Source organism: Meles meles, chromosome 7 (genome assembly GCF_922984935.1).
Source record: "Meles meles chromosome 7, mMelMel3.1 paternal haplotype, whole genome shotgun sequence".
Lineage (NCBI taxonomy): Eukaryota > Metazoa > Chordata > Mammalia > Carnivora > Mustelidae > Meles > Meles meles.
In genome coordinates, this window is record NC_060072.1 from 128,409,806 (window position 1) to 128,426,888 (window position 17,083).

General features: G+C 42.6%; 1 protein-coding gene across 7 annotated transcripts in view; it reads left to right on the forward strand.

The window, feature by feature from the left end:
- Window positions 1-17,083, forward strand: part of CACNB2 (calcium voltage-gated channel auxiliary subunit beta 2) — a 387,082-nt gene that overhangs the window by 345,869 nt on the left and 24,130 nt on the right. For 5 of the 7 annotated variants that reach the window (XM_046011563.1, XM_046011561.1, XM_046011566.1 and 2 more), the window contains 4 exons: window positions 2,848-2,924; window positions 7,871-8,004; window positions 11,912-11,992; window positions 12,459-12,517. In XM_046011563.1, coding sequence (XP_045867519.1) covers window positions 2,848-2,924; window positions 7,871-8,004; window positions 11,912-11,992; window positions 12,459-12,517 — 351 coding nt within the window. Of the gene's footprint in view, window positions 1-2,847; window positions 2,925-7,870; window positions 8,005-8,150; window positions 8,171-8,636; window positions 8,699-11,911; window positions 11,993-12,458; window positions 12,518-17,083 lie in introns of all 7 variants that reach the window. The other 2 variants (XM_046011564.1, XM_046011562.1) reach the window with 2 other exon arrangements.

Consider the following 17,083-nt stretch of genomic DNA (forward strand, 5'->3'; position numbering starts at 1 on the left):
GGATTTTTCTGAGCCTTTATTTTTTTTCATGATTTTATTCATTTATTTGAGATAGAGAGAGAGAGAGAGAGTAGCAGCAGGGAGTAGGGGCAGAGGGAAAGGGAGAAGCAGGCTCCACACTGAGCAGGGAGCCTGATGCAGGACTGAATCCCAGGACCCTAAGATCGTGACCTGAGCCAAAGGCAATCGCTTAACAGACTGAGCCACCCAGGTGCCCCTTTTCTAAGCCTTTACTATATCAGTGTATACTATGAATCTGGGCACTGGAATGGGGATATTTTTCGTGTATATACTAAAATTATCTTAAATCTTCCTTCGTTCATGTCTTTGGAATAGTGTTCTGCAGAATGTATTATGGAAAATTGCGGATGGGTTTTCTCAGAGATATACTTGTATATCTCTGCTTATTCATGTACAAACCAAGAAGGGAGAACTACTTCCCAAAGCGTAGGAAGGGAGATATTATGGCCAAAATTGTTAGGGAAGCACGGTTTCCTCTGCCTCCCATGTGGTCATCCCTGGGCTGATGTGAGTCATCGGCTCAGCTTTGTAAGAACTTGTAGAAACAACAGGTATTAGAGCCCCCACCTCCCAGACACGGCAGCAGGCAAAGAGAAGGCAGAGACCTTGACCAAGACTGCACAACTAGTAAGCAGCAGAATTGGGATGAAAACTGGCTCAGTCTGACTGTAGATTGACTGCAGACAGATTATCCTGCTCCAGCGCTCATCACGTAGCAAGAGCCTGGTATAGCAAGGACAGAATGGATCATTACTCATATTGCCATCTGATACTGACTCTATCAGATAGACTGTTTTGCTATTGCATTTTTTTCCCCTTAAAAGACTATAAGTTACATTTGGGGAGTAATATAACTTACTCTAGAGAGCTAGGTTACGTTTCCTTTTCTCATGATTGTCTTGATTTTATTTTGTCTTGTATCTTGTCCTTTTTACCTAAACTTTTGCCGTGGTTGGTGAAGGTATTTTTACTTGCTTTTAGAGATTTTTACATTTGTTTTCTAACCTTCGAAATACAGTTTTATTTTGAGGACATAACCTGCATTCAGCAGTATGTAAAAAAACCTCTGATTTTTAAGTTGCAAAAATCGGCAGAAATCAAAGGCCATAAATGGGCGGGCAGAACTCAAGAATGTGGCATTTGCCTAGAATGAAAAGTTAAGGGCAAATTTGCATTTTGAACATTTTGGCTGTTTGCGGTGTATGTTGAAATTTTACACAATCCAAATAATACTTTGACTTCTATTAAAATTCAAAGAGAATGTAAAACAGACCCATGCTTGAACTAAAATTAGACTTGGGACTTGAGAAAAAGTAAAAACAAAATCCAAACACACAAAAAAAATTTCTGAAAGAAAATGTCTTGGTCCTGGTATAATGGGTATATTCTTTTTTTTTTTTTTAATCTTTTTTTTTTTTTTTAATTTATTTGACAGAGAGAAATCACAACTAGGCAGAGAGGCAGGCAGAGAGAGAGGAGGAAGCAGGTTCCCCGCGGAGCAGAGAGCCCGATGTGGGGCTCGATCCCAGGACCCTGGGATCATGACCTGAGCCGAAGGCAGAGGCTTTAACCCACTGAGCCACCCAGGTGCCCCTAATGGGTATATTCTTGTAAATCAACCAGAAAGTGCTTCTGTCAATACCACTTTTGATTAATTTTACATCCTGTCTGGTATCCTTGTTAAATGTCCCGGGCTATCTCTTAAGAACCTCAGAAAGATACAGCGGTTCCCGCTAGCTGCTTTAAGTTTGTGACGTTGGTCTGTTTTATGCTTTAAAATGCCAGGCAGAAGCAATACAATTCAGCCTGCTTACTGGTGTTTAGTGGAATTTACATTTCCATATTAATATTTATGTAACTTAAACATTGCTCTTTGGTGCATAGACACTGTAGCAAATTCTTTCAACTAGACCCAGGGTTGGCTCTGAGAACAAGTGTTAGGCGGTAAGACTGTCTTGCCAAAATTGCCCATCCCCCGCTGTTCCTTCCCATCTTCATCTGTGAAGGGAGCCATCTAGTACTAGGATATTTAGCATGCTGGGATGCTGGTAAAAAAACATAAATAAATAAAATGAGAAAAAAACAAAAAAAAAAAAACAAAAAAAAAAACATAAATGTCTGCCAGTAAGTCTAAAGTTTCCAAGACACTATCGAATTTTAGAATCTGGTGGTTTCATAGTACATGCTCTTCAAATCGTGCCTCAATGAACCAGGTTGAAGCCTCCATATTAGTCACGCGTGAGACACGTTCTGAAGGCTAATTGCTATTAGAGGGTTAAATCGTGTCACACCATGTTTGTCCTGTTCCTCTGTATGTCTTGCAAAGGTTAGCACGTTCCATAGGTCAGTGTTTTTCTTTTATAGGTTGCTTAGGAAAGCTTGAGTACTTTTAGACTTCATACGCTAAAAGTAACCAAGCCAAGACAAAGAAGCAAACCAAACGAGAAGAAAACCATAATCTTGGTGTTAACCTTGAGGTTCTGTGCACTGCCTCAGGGGGTACCCAGCCGAAGAAGCAAAGGAAAGTTCTGCACTCTGTCTCTGATGCTGGTAGAGAATGTGAGAGCTGCAGAAATTACCCTAGTTCTCTTCCGTTCTCTCAGGGCCTTTTAAAATTAAACCTGGAATTTGAAACCAAGACTATTACATGGCTGTTTCAAGTACTCCAGGAATCTCCGCTGGGAAATTTCTATTTGCCTCCTTATAGGAAAGACAGATTTAAAGTTCAGTAGAAACACAATGACTAACCAGATTTATTGAGCAAGACAAATGTTTGAAGATCTGAAATAAGTGTCAGGTGTAATGTAAATTTTTGCTTTACTCCAGTAAATCAGGAGGAAATTCATCATCCAGTTTGGGTGACGTAGTACCTAGTTCCAGAAAATCTACACCGCCATCGTCCGGTAAGTAGGCAACGAGTGCAGAATGGCGCACTCTGCATTTCATGCTCTCCTCGATCTCCCCTAGTTGCGTGACTTTGCATACAGGATCCCTGTGTGAACCCGAGAAGGGTTAAAAGCGATCAGAAATAAGAGTGCCTCCATGGAGTAAGAAAGAATATGGGGAAGTTTTTTCAGGGCTTTGAAAAAAGGAACGATGTCCGTGGGTTCACTGTAAGTTGTTTAGATGACCAAAGTGATGAATGTATTTAATTTTTTATCCCTACACACACACCCCACCGTGGTACCCAGCACATCGTCATGGGCAGCAAACGGCCAAATGCCCACCATCAGCCACAGGGCAATGTGTGTTGTTGGCCTCGATGTTCAGTAAAGGCAGAAGAAGGATAAAAGCTTTCGAACGGCAAAGAAAGGAGAATAAAGTGATGTTGGAGTGATTGACCTCACATGAAATTTACCCCAAGGGCTCTATGGAAATGTAGGAGATGAGTAGAAGTATTGAAAAGAGACAGAAAAACGTGTAGGAAGAGTGACTCCTATTTTCTTTCCAAGGCAGTAGAGAAGGATACCAGATTAAAGGTGAATTTCAGATGAATGAATAATTTTTTTTCATGTATTGTATGAGAAATACTTACAGTTAAAAAAAACATTCTCTGAAACTGAAATTTGACTGTATTTTTCTTTGTGAAATCCAGCAACTCCACCATTCTGGAGTTGTCTATAAATTGGAGACTAATTGGTAGAATTGTAGAAAGCCCATAATCATCAGAATCTTAATTTGCTAAGAGATACAGTTGAGTCAGAGTAAGATTGCAAGGACTCACCAGCAGAGTATTTTGAGCGAAATGATTCCTTGTATGATTTCGAGGAAGCTGGAGTGTTCATCTGTGAACAAGTTAGGGGAGTGCTTGCCCTCTAATTGGCTTGTCTTAAGAACAGGCTTCCCCTGTTACTCCTCATCACGCCTCATTCCTGAAGATTGGTGACTTTTAGAGACCAATGAAAGCCTTCTTAATAAAAATGACAGAACTTTTAAAGTGCAAAATCTGAGCACTTAAATAAGAAATAAATCATTTTAGGATGCATATGGATTTCAAATACCATGTACATACAACGTGCAGTAATTCTGAGTTGCCCCGAATCAAGTGAAATAGTATGTTTGAAATGAAAATTGAAGCCCATTTAGGGATTGTGTGAGGCTTCTGTCTTCCCTCCACTCGTGGAGGCGAGCTGTTTGCTGAATGCACAGGGCAAAGGGAAGCTTATCTCCACTCTTTCTCAAGCATGTAAAATTACAGCGATGATGGTAGAAAGTTATACAGTTCGTATGTATCTTCAAAGCTGTCTCAGAGACTCCAGAGGATGGTCATCAGGTCCTGAAAGGGCGAAATGTCATGTCCTATGGTGATACAACACAGCCCGGGCTGCAGAGATCAGCGGTACTCCTGTAGACCAGGAAAAGGCTTCCATTTCCTTCAGCCGTACCATAGCCTTCTAATGGTTTTGGAAATAGAAGGAGAACAGGCCACATGCGTTTTGAAGAATAACTTAGTGTGTTTGTGAAATAACGTTCTGCTTTTGTAGACAGATGTTTGCCATTACTAAAACTAAAGTTTAATTGGGTACGATAACTTGATGCAAGTTTTATACAGATACAGGACTTGAGAATAACTTTCCTGAATACCGAGAACAGAAAACACTCATGACTTAATGGACTGGAGACATTTGCCAACTATGAATTTATAGCCGGCACATCTGGAAACTGCTGTCATTTTCATATCAATGCCACAACTTCTCTAAAGGAAAACTTTAGAGAATTTCTACAGAGAAGATCCCCCCCTCCCCCACCTCCAGGGTAAACCACCTAACCTATCAGTGTTGATTGGCCTACAGTCCCTAACTTTCCCCTGTTATCTCCCAGAGGCCTTACCTACAATTCACCAGATCCACTGCTAAACTGAAGAATACGAGCATTGGCCTAAAGGAAATATACTTGGAGTTTCTCAACGATTTGGAAAAGGAAAAATTTCCACTTCTCATCTGGGTAATGGGGCGATCACCAGTTACACAACATGTACCCCATGCCTACATGTGTGTGCCTTCATGGGTCATCCCAACACCCTCCTCGACTAGATCCAGTGTCTAAGATTAAGTTACAAATTAGATTTCAAAAAATGTTGTCAAGGCTCTTCACCAAAAACAAAACAGAACAAAACAAAAAACATAGAACAATCATTCTGTTGAGGACCAATAGAGGAAACCATTTTCTTATTTATGGAAGTAGTTTTTCCCAAGTGAATTCAAATGTTTGCCAAGGTCCACAGACCCAAAGGGGCAACCATCTGAGTCCGATAAAGTCTATGGAGCCATGAAAAGAGTTGAACATGCTTCTTAACTGTCTTAGTAAATTCCTTTAATGTGTTTTGAAAGTGGCCAAATGTTTTAGAATTCTCTGTGTTTTGGAATGAACCCACATGCTTTTAAATTTAAGTTAACCAACAGTCAGAACTAATAAATTGGAAAGTTCTCAATTTGAGATTTTTGAGCCCTTGGGTCCAAATATAGGTAAATTTCAAACCTGTCTCAGTCTCTGAGGCTATGTGGGGGTCGCCAAACATCTGGGCAGTATTACAGCTAAGCTTTTTGTGGATTTCCTCTCTTACTGTAACATTTTTTAAAAAAATCTACCCACTGATCACAACACACCAGACTGAAAGACCAAATCGTATAATCTAATGCATGAACTTTGCCGACGCCCTGTCAACTCGGGAGAGGCTTGTAGGTATCCTCAGTTTCAGAAATGCTCTCAGGGTGTACTGGCCCTTGAAGGTGGCCTTTATAAGCCCAAGAAAAGGCAAGAAAGGGAAAAGTAGATGGGAAGTTAACACCAGAAGGGAAACTTATCTGATGTTGGTTAAGGTCTACCTCAGAGAGAGTGAAAAATTGACCCAGACCCTCTCCATCGTAGCCAGGAAGACGCTAACATGCTTCCTAAGTTAGGATTCAGTAGGAAGAACATTAGAGCTTTGGAGAAAAGTCAGCATCAAGTTAGAGTGTTTCTGTCACATACTCCGTGCTGAACCTGTCAGCACATCAACGTTGTGTGGGTGACACAAAGACAAAAGACTTGTTTACTAGGTAAGTCTAACTAACTAGCTGGAATTAACTCGGTCTGTTAGTCCTTTCCCTGGAGAGCGAATCCTATGTGCTCGTTCTGTGAGCAGTTGTCGGTACGTGCAGTGTTGTGCGAACAGTGCCAGGGAATCCCTCCATCACACACCTTCGACCTCCTCAGATGAATCAAAGGAACAATGAAGCGAGAGATCTTAGTTTTCAAAAGGCTGCATCACCTCATATCCGTCAACAACCTCAAAATTGAAAAATAATATGATGCCTGTCAAGCGATCTCCTCCCCGTCAAAGAAGTTAGCAGCGGGTGCCCGTGTGAACCCGGCGTGTTCCTTGTGGGGCGCAGGGATGGGAGCTGCTCAGTGACCCCGAATGGTTATTTCTGGATGGTAATTTGTTCCTTATCGGAATGTACTGTGGTAATTGTTAGATCGAGTAGATTTTCTTTTCTATGACCTCAACTAAACCACAGCGTAATTTTCTCCTGAGCTCCACTCTGCAGTCCCTTGCTGAATCCTGGCAGTGAGGACACGTTCCCCGCAGCCACCCCCCCCCCCCCGGCCCTTGGCTGGGGGAAGGTAGGGGCTGAGGATGGAAGGCTGCCTGGATTGGGGAGCGCTCACCTGCCCGGGCAGCGAGGTGCCAGGACAGGGGCTCGCAGACGTTGAGCCTAGATTCCAAGTCCTGGCTCTGCAGAGGTTTTTGCCAAGAATAAGTCCCCGAAACTCTTGAATTCTCATTTCAATCTTAAAAATAAGAGGGTTGAAGGTGATCCTCAAAATACTCTCCAGCTCTGATTCTGCAGCAGATAAACTCTGTAGTAATTTCTGGTGGAAACATTTCATAAACCTGGAAATGAGATTATGGCTTTTTTTCTCTTTCTTTTTTCTTTTTGCATTTAACAGTTCGTTAAGCGCTCCAGTTTTCAAGGAAAAAGATTTCAAAAGTGAAAGCATGTCGAACCACAGACCTAAACCTTTCGTTCTCCAGACAAGGAGGCGTGTGCCATTTTCTCTGGGGTCTTCGTGCCCTCCCACTCTCTCTCTCTCAGGTTTAATGCATTTATATAAGGCTTCATATTGATCAGAGGAAGTCCCCTTATTATGTCATTTTTATTAGACTCGTTTCATTTGGAGATCAGGGGGGTCCAGTGTTTTCTATCTAGTTTCCAGTCAGCCCACCAGAGGGGGTCCATGCCATCTCGAAATCATTTCAATCCTGCCCATCCCGGAAGCCTCCCTGTACCATGTAGCCCTGAATTGGGGATTTTTCTATTCTCACTTCCCCTCACATGCCTGTTGTGGTTTTAGTGATACTTTCCACCTTGCCCTTATTATTTTTTTTTTTCCCCACACAAAACCAAGCAAAATAAGGAGTTGGAGGCAGAGCCTGATAACGGTTTGCAGTGCAGTTACTTAGGAGCGAAAAGCTGAACATACCGTGAGACGTGAAGCCAGATGTTCTGTGCCATACTTACCCACGGTCGACGTGGAGAACTGTCAGTGCTCTGTTTGGAACTACAGATTCAGAGTGTTGCTCTAAAAATACCAGTCAAGAGATCTAGCGTAAAACTCACGTGCTCGAGCCAACAGATCTCATGAGGGGCTCTTGTGGTTTTGTTAGGTTTGGTTGCATTGCCTTCTTAACATGCCTGACCCTTTGAATTTTACTTTGTTGACCATGCGGAGCGTTCGTGATAGATCTTTTACTGTAGTTCGTTTTATTTGCTTTCATTTTATTTTCTTTTTTTTTCTTTTATATATAACCTGTTTTTCCTCTCCTGTCTCCCTGATGATTTTTGAATTGTTTGTCTGTATATAGCTATAGACATAGATGCTACTGGCTTAGATGCAGAAGGAAATGATATTCAAGCCAACCATCGCTCCCCTAAACCCAGTGCAAACAGTGTAACGTCACCCCACTCCAAAGAGAAAAGAATGCCCTTCTTTAAGAAGGTAACATTAACTTCCAAGCTCCCATCTGTCCACCTGCTCACCTGCACTGCGTCACATTTCTAGTCCTGTTGACTGTCTGCGTCCTTTTGAGAAGCCAATAACGTGCATGCTGTGTTATTCTTTGTTTCTTTTCCATGCTGCTGTAGCTAAGCAGAAGCAGAAATCGGTAAGTTAACGTTGACATAAGGTGTGTTTATCCTGCCACTGGCATCATTAGCATTAAGCCCCACAGTTTGGGTAAAACACGGTCATTTCTGTTCTCAGAAAAGAACCTGTCAAACAGCTAATGAAGTCCATGCATTTCAAACGGACGAAATTCAGCGAGTGACCTGTTAAGGCACTATTACAGTACTTATCCTTTTTGATGGAATAATATCTTACCACCGAGGGACTTTGGTTCAACATCTCCCAGATGTCAAACACTGACGACTTAAACGATGCACCTTTATTGTGCATGCTTATTCTGTCTGTCTTTGTCTCTTTCTTTTTTTCCAGAAATTTAACTTCTATGAAGCATAGTAAAACCATTATTAGAATCTGATTTGTGATATCCAGATACATAGCTTGTACTAAAAAAAAAAAAAAGTATTCAATTTTTAATTTAGTCAGTATTTAAACTTCTAATCCACTAGGTGCAAAATCTGCAGATGAACAAGACCAGTGGAAAACTGCAGGCTTGTTTTGGCGGTTTACTGTGAGTTTTTCCTATTGTCATCTATAAATACTCTCCCCATGTTCTTGCCTCCTCCGTCACAGTCAGGTCGCAGGATCTCACCTGTCGGATGACGGGGCAGTGGCCGTGCGTTAGGTCGCTTTTGCCGCTGGCCGGCCAAGATGCTACACGGTGATGCTCCTCGTCCCCTGACTGGAAACCAAGGGTATTCCTGAGCTCTCTGGACTCCAGACCTAGTCTGTTTCCTTTCACCCATTTTGTAGCTTGAAAGCATTATTTTTTAAGGACATTCTCACCCCCCCACACACAAACAATTTCCACTCCTTCCTTTTTGCACGCCACTTTGCAGAGCCAATTGGACTGTCTTTTGGAATCCTCCTTCCTCCCGTTGCTGTGTCCGGCACAACCATGGGTAGGCACATCGTGACACGGGTGGGGAGGAAAGCCTCCTCTGCCTCAAACTCTGTGTCCTCGGCTTTTTTCCCCTGCACACAGGCATTTTGCCACATGGAGGAACTCTAATATCAGCCACGAGGTGTCAGAGACTGAACTGGGAAGTTTGTTGTTTTTGTTTTTGTTTTTAATAAATGATGGTTACTTTTATAATGCAAGACCTAGGCCCTCCAAAAATTAAAACCTGGATTTTTTTGTGTTAACACAGACAGCCCAACTTGGTGCACACCCGCACCCATGGGCTCCCCTCCCTCTGGTCCTATCTTCTCGGCGCAGCTCAACCCTGCAGCCCTGACTGAGCTCAGAGCGCTGCTGCCTAGAAAATCAGTATCACTCAGACGCTCTGGATTTTCCAGAGCGGTAACACAAACTAAAACCATGTCAGTCAAGATGCCTTTTTGGAAGTTTGCTTACCCTTAAATTCCCAGCCTTTAAAAATGTTTATCACGATTTTTCAGCTAAAGAATTGGAACGAAATAAGGTTAGCGGGAAAGAGCAGATAAAAACGATGGTGTCGGTATCCGTAGGGCATAAAGTACCAATATTCCATCAAATAAGGTAATTTCTGTAGCTACCCTATTGAATAAGAAGCTGATTGATGACCAGCATGGGGAACGTTTCTCTAGTTGGCAGCCAGAGATCGAAGGAACCAAAGACCTCTAAAATATGGGGCCACGTAATACTTACAGACTCGAAATGAAAATTCTTGGTAGCTGTGCAATTTATATTCCTAATTCCAATAATGGAAAAGGGATTCTTATACTGAATAGCTATAAGGCCTTGGCTTCTAAACATTGTCAGTATGATCCCAGGCAGTATCAATGTCATGACGAATATGCTTATGATGCCTTCGGCACTGGTATTCATTCTTCTGTTAATGATGATGTGGTGAACTTCAATGTAGAGCTCAAAACCAAAGAGACGACCTGAGATTCACGGAAGAGACTGTTTTCCATGTTTTAGGTCGCTTTTAGAGTGGTGCTTGTGGCGTTTGTGCTATTGTTGTATTATGTTTGTCTTGTTTGTTTTTTCCCCCCTATTTGAAAATGTATCTTACCTGTCTTGTGTCTATTAAAATTAATTTTGAACACGAGGTAAAATTTGAAGGACTAAATTTTGACCACACAGCCACAGCATTATTTCTGTCCCCTGTAAATATATTTGTCTGCTACCCTGGATGAAATCTCACATGGAAGCTGCTGAAACTGAAATGCTTTTTAACTCCACCTCTCCAACCGCCCCCCCGCCCCCAACCCCTGGAAGCAAGTTAAATTCAACTGAAGTCAGAAAGTTTGTAATGGACAATAAAAAAAAATTTTTTTAAATGCTTATTTATTTGAGAGGGAGGGGACGACAGGGGAATAGGGGGCAGAGGGAGAGAGAATCTCAAGCCAGCTCTACACAGAGCATAGGGCCCCATGCAGGGCTCGAACTCATGACCCTTGAGATCATGACCTGAGCTAAAACCAAGAGTCAGATGCTCAGCACGGAGCCACCCAGGCACCCTTGTAATGGGCAATTTTAAGCAACAGTAAAATGTTCTTGGGCACCAGGCTGTGCAGAAATTACGTGCACACGTTAGTTTTTCAATTCTTAAAATAATTTAAAAAATCTTTTTTTGGTCTCTGTGATTCTGAAAATATATATTTTTTAGACACTCCTAAATGCAGAAAGATTCAGATGACAGTGATTTGTTTACCCCCCTGTTTAAGGCCTGATCTCTGTCTTCTGCATTCAAAAAAGTCATTTTGGGTCTGTGTAGCATTTTCTGCTGACCAGAAATAGCCGGCTTTAAATTTATCAAACAGATTAGCTGTTACCTGATTTTTTTTTTTGAAAAATTTTATTTTGACCATTTTATGTGAAGCAGCAAAGCTGAAAACTTTGCAAAGTTTTAGAAATTAGTCCATACTTTAGCTCCTCCCCTTACTCTTCCAAAAGAGAAAGAAAGGTATGAATTAGTTATGTAACAGAGATGTTACCTAAACCATTCTAGAAAAGCCTATTAGATGCAGGTTGATAATGAAGCTTTTGAGGCCCCGGCAGCATGCTTGAATACATTTCCACACGTTAACTGCCTTCCTTCCAAGATGCACAAACCTTACCTCTTAAGTTTTCAAGTTCCGAGGTCTAGAAACCGGAAATTCAAAACCGTGCGTCACTAACCCACAACAGTGACCCTAATTACTGCTTAGTGGAACGAGCGTGCCTGTTGACTTAAACTCTCAGAGGAGAGCAGGGATTTTCAAGTATTTGGTAATGAACATTATAATGTTTTGAAATTAGGTTTTATCCAGGTAAGACAAACATCTAAGATGCAAAGCTAGGAAGACTTTTCTTTTCTTCGTAATTAACCGTGTTAGGCCTGATCCTCCAAGCCTTCAGGAAACTCTCAGATGCATTTGAAAAGCAATATTAACTTCCCATCAAGCCTAAAGCACCTGCTCTGCACGAGGCATGTCTGCTGTCCTTCCAACTAGTATTTGTTCAAAAAGCAGCACTTCCTGCTTCCTGCTAGGTCAGGAGTCTCTTGAGGAGAGCAAGAAAGCCATAGACAATTCAGGAACTTGACAACTTTAGGAGAATAAGCCCATCAAGCTTTGACTGGGTTTATCGAGGAAAGGGAAAGAGGCAAGTTAAAAAAAAAAAAGAAAAAAAAAAAGAAAGTTCTGGAATGCTGGTGCCTCTTATTACACAGTTCAGAAAGAATAATTTATACTTAGACCATTTCAGGTCCCCCTGCCTTTTAAGCGTCTGAAGTTCTCTCATCTCTCTCTGCAGACAGAGCACACTCCTCCTTACGACGTGGTTCCTTCTATGCGACCAGTGGTCTTGGTGGGCCCTTCTCTGAAGGGCTACGAGGTACGTGGCTGCCCTCTGGAGTGCACTACCCTTGACATGCCCATGCTGACCTGCTTTGTGATTCCGCCTCCCTCTTGAATTTCAAGCTTAAAGAGCTTGCAGTAGCGAGACACGTTATTTTCCAGGCTGTGGTATATACTGCTTCCTGTTTTGTTCTGCTTTGTTTTCATGGCTGTTGCTGGGGACCTTTGCTAAGCTTCAGTTTACTCTGGGGAAACAGTATCAAATGGCGAGTGCCTGAAACCACTTGCGACGTCATGGTCATGTCCTGTCACCGAAACATGAGGATAAATTTGGGGAACTTCACCTTTTTCATTGTGCTTGTATCAGAACTCAGCCGTGGGAGAGTGGGGCAGTCTCACGTGTGCTCTCTTCAAATGGGATAAACAGTCTTGGGGATAAAACTGTTTTGTTGTAATTAGTAATATTTTTGCTGTATCTTAACGTATTGCTTGCTCAATTGCAGGTCACAGATATGATGCAGAAAGCGTTGTTTGATTTTTTAAAACACAGATTTGAAGGGCGGTGAGTATACCCAAATCCTGGATTTTGTGGATTTCTCCGTGAAGATGGCAAAACCCGGGTGGGACAGGGCATGTGATCACAAGAGAAAACTACCCTCTGAAGTCTGTATGGCAATGGGCAGTGAGTTTCATCCAGTTCTGTCGGGTTCAGTAAATATTTGTCATGTTTGCTCAGTATATCCTCAACCCTGGATAAGCCAGCGCTCTCTTCCTGCACCTGTGTCTAAGCTGAACTTGGCCACATTCCTATTGACCTGTCTCACCCCAAATTCATGAATAGCTGGCTCTTAGTGCTACCCAGCAACAACACTTAACATCTCTCTTCTATTCACTTTTGTACTCTTCAAGACTTCTGTACCATCTCCTCTCTCAGCAATCCCCTAAACTCCTTCTCATCTCTGTTCCCAATGAACTTGCTTCCTCTTTCACAGAGACAATAGAGGTAAATAAATGGAGGAGAACTTCCAAGAATTCTCCCCACCACATCGAGCCTGACTTGGGTGTTTGCCTGAGTGCCCTGCTTTTTTCCCTTTCATTGTGTTTCTAGCAATGGCCAGCCCACCCACTTGGGCTCTGGATCCCATTCCCCATCCCAGCACAGCTATAGAATCCTTTCGTTTCTCATCCCTGCTTCTCATTCTGATGGAAACCCCATCAGCATCAAAAGATGTGGTTATTTCTCCCTTCGATGGAAGTTTGAACCATATTCCCCTCCAGCTAGCCCATTTTTCTCCTTTTCTTTACAGCAAATCGTTCAACACAAGGTAAATCCTTGTTCTCCTCTCATACTGAAATGTACTCCAGTTAACGCATTCTGTCACTCAACCAAAACTAGCCATGTCCGATCATCAGTGACCTTCACGTTGCTAAATCCAGGGGTGAAGCCTCAGTGTTGGACTGCTTCTTCCTCTTTTAACTACTTTCTGCGCTTGCTTTCTGCAAGCACACTTTTCTGGGTTTTCTCTTACCTCACTCTGTCTCCTTTTTCTCCTTGGCTGGTTCTTCCTCCTCGATGAGACATCTTGGAGCACCCAAGACCAAGTCCTTTGGTCTTCTCTCTTCTGGTTTCATTCATTCTGTAAGAGATTTCATTTGATGTTTGACTTGTAAATAGCATTCCTTCGCGGGTCCATCCTCTGAATTCCAGATCCTTGTATCCAACTCCCTGTTCAGTATCACCACTGAGATGTTGAATGGACTTCTCAGATGGAACCTCCCAGCTCCCCTCCGAACCTGCTCCTCTCCTGGTAGCCCATGCCTCATGTACACCTGCTTCGTCTTTCAGACCCAAGACCCATCCACCCCAAATCACCGAGTCATTCTTGACTGTTCTTTTTCTCTTATATCCCACATCCAACTGCCATTGTGTGTTTCTTCAAAATATGTCAAGAACCGAACAACTTCTCGCACATCCTCTGCTATCCTTTTGGCCTAAGACACCAGCACCTTTTCCCTGGATCACGTCATGAATAGCCTCATAACTTGTATCTTTGCATCCATCCTCGCTTCCTTGATGTCTCATCTCCATTCTGCAGGCTGCACAACTCTGTTAAACTGTGAGTGCATCTCATCCCTGCTTTGTTCAGATCCATCCAGTGACTTCTCTTTTTACTCAGCATAAAAATTGAAGTCCCTACAGTGGCCTTTAAGAACCTCTCTGGTCAGACCATCCACACTCCCTCACCCCCGCCTTACTTTCGACTTCATCTCTTACACTCTCCCGCTTGCTCATTCTTCTCCTGCCACACTGACTTCCTTGTGGTTCCATGAGTGTTCCAGACAGCCTGGTCTATGCCCACCTCAGGGCCTTTGCATTTGCAGTTCCCTGTGTGAGGAAGACGTTTCCATCAGATACTGTCCTTGGTGTAGGTGTACACAAATACACACTAAACACATACACACACACACACACACACACACACACACACACACACACACACACATTCTCTCTCTCCTGTCCTTGTCTTTTTCCATAACTCTTTTATATATTTTATTAATGAACTTTGTTGTCGTTCTTCCACAGTCAGAATGTAAACTCCATGAGGGCAGATTTTTTTGCATTTTTTTTTTTTCTATCTGCTGTGTGAACTTTTGTGTTCTCAATGCCTGGAACTGTGCTCAGTGGGAATATGAGTGAGGCTGAATGAACGTCTCCCATGTGCGCCCAGCTAAAGAAATGGAGAGATGGGGAAGCCACTCACTGTCTTGGTGGACCTCAGGTGTCAACCATGAATGGAAACCTTGAGCGGTAAACTGCAAAGTAAAGGAATGGGCAGCTCAGCCCTGTGTGTCCAAGGTGCACATGGCATAAAGGGAGGAAGGACGGACGCTGACAGGGATGTTGCCATCTAAGAAAGGTAGCTAAGATTTCACCCACTTGAGTTAGAAAGAGAAAGGTTGGGCCAGTGGAGGCTGTTAAGTGGGTGAAGGAACCAGGGTGTGACACAGCGTCATGTGGAAGGCAAGCTCCTTAGAGGTCCTCAAGGCAAGTCTCTAGACAAGGATCGAGTGGGGAGAGAGCCAGGGCTGTATCTCGTGCGCCACGTTCATCAGCTTGGACGTAATCCTTTTCTTCTCTTCCCCTCCCCCTTCAGCTTGCTTCAACACATTTTATTGAGCGGACTCTGTGTGCTGGGCGTTGTGAGGAAAAAAAGTCAGGCAAGGGTCTTGGCTTCATGGAGCTTACTTCTAGTTAATTGGAAGGAAGCCTTAAGTCAGAGAATCCGGGGACACTGTGGTCAAAGTTAAGCCAGTTCCTGAAGCATCAAAGCTATGACAGGAGTCTAAAATGGAAACTTCGAAATTTAAGCAAAGAGTAGCATACAGGGCTAGTTTATATTTCTGTAGTTTTTTAAAGATTATATATATTTATTTGAGAGGGAGTGTGCACACAAGCAGGGGGAGCAGTGGAGGGGAAAGAGAGGCACAAGCAGGCTCCCCGCTGAGCAGAGAGCCCAAGGCGGGGCTTGTTCCCAGGACCCTGAGATCATGACCTGAGCCGAAGGCAGACACTTAACGGACTGAGCCACCCAGGCGCCCCTATATTTCTATATTTTTAATAATACAAATTTGGTGCCTCTACTCTACCTTCCTGTCCTTCTCACAGCCTAAGGATACAAGTACAATACACAGTATCTGTGGGTTTCAGTGTTCTTTTAAGTTTCTAAGTATACTGCTTTCTTCCTTGACCACACCTGCTCCTACAGCCATTTGTAATTTATATCAGCTTTTAGCGGGGAAGGCAAGGACACACGGGGAAACCTACAGCAGGACAAGGAAAGGACTGAAAGAGCCAGAAAAAGAAAGCAGAAATTATATTTCCAGGTGTAAAAAAGATTATATAGACAAGGCCCACATAATCAAATGTTCCTAATTTGACTTTTTTTCCCCATAATTTTATGAAGTATGTTTTAGTTTGTGCCAGGAAAACACAGGGTTTGGCTTGGTCCGAGGCTGTCTGGCACTGGCCACGTGAAAAAGACATACCCCTGATCAGGCTCATTTACCATTCAGTTCTTTATGCTTGACTCTGTCATTTATCCTAATTTGGGGTTGTCTCCTTGAGCATACACACCCAGAAAATTACTAGACAAAGCACTGTGCTTTCCCTGAGTTAACCTACTGTGCTTTCCAAAATGCCGAAGATGGAAAAATGAGATGGCATTTCCTTAGTGTTTAAACCTAGTTAAGTTCTGAATTTGGAAGACCGATTCCAGCCATAGGACATGTCTTGGACCCCTGTTCTAAAGTGTCGGCCCATCCAGATTGATTTCATTTAAGAAACAAATGAACAAAATATCTGAATGTTGTCAGTCTGCTCTTTCTGGCCAGAAATAATTTCCACGGTTTTATTAATGCATCTGCCTTGGCTCATTTGACTCAGAGCTCAAGTTCAGCATTCTAGACCTCAGAGCACCAATTAAAGATCCTCAAAGGAATTAATAGGGCCCATAAGATACACTTAAAAAACCCATGCAAAAATTTTTTAACCCACGGCAAGACATCCAGAGTACCTGAATCATTAAATGTCTTTGGTTCTGGCAGCAGTAGGGGGAGGAAACTGATCCAAAGTATCAGGTACTTCCATATACATGTAATTTTAAAAGGGAGAAATGAATTACTCCTTCATTATCTATTAAATAAACTAAATTTATTTTTAAAAATTTAAAGCCCAAGGGGAAGAAAATATGAAAGGAAGTGTTGGTGATGAAAAGATTCTTGATAGGAATTCTTTTCTGTTCCTAAACCTAGTTAAGTTCATTTGTTGAAGCCCTGGGGAGTTGTCAGAATCGTGATCCTGGCTGTCAGATCAAGGAATAGATGATAAGTCATTATCGTCTTTCTCTTGTGTGCAGTAGGGTAGCCCGTTTACAATCAGACCCATCCAAACTAGCTGTGTCATGTAAACAAAGCAACCTTCGCTTTCCCCTTGTAGGACATTGACAGGTAAATTAAAAAGGAAATTGAGGATGAGAAGGAAAGCTACCACCAGTGATGAATTCGGTTTCCTCCGCAGAGACTGAAAATGTCAGCTATCAGCACTAAAGTGTCTGGAATGGGAACGGAA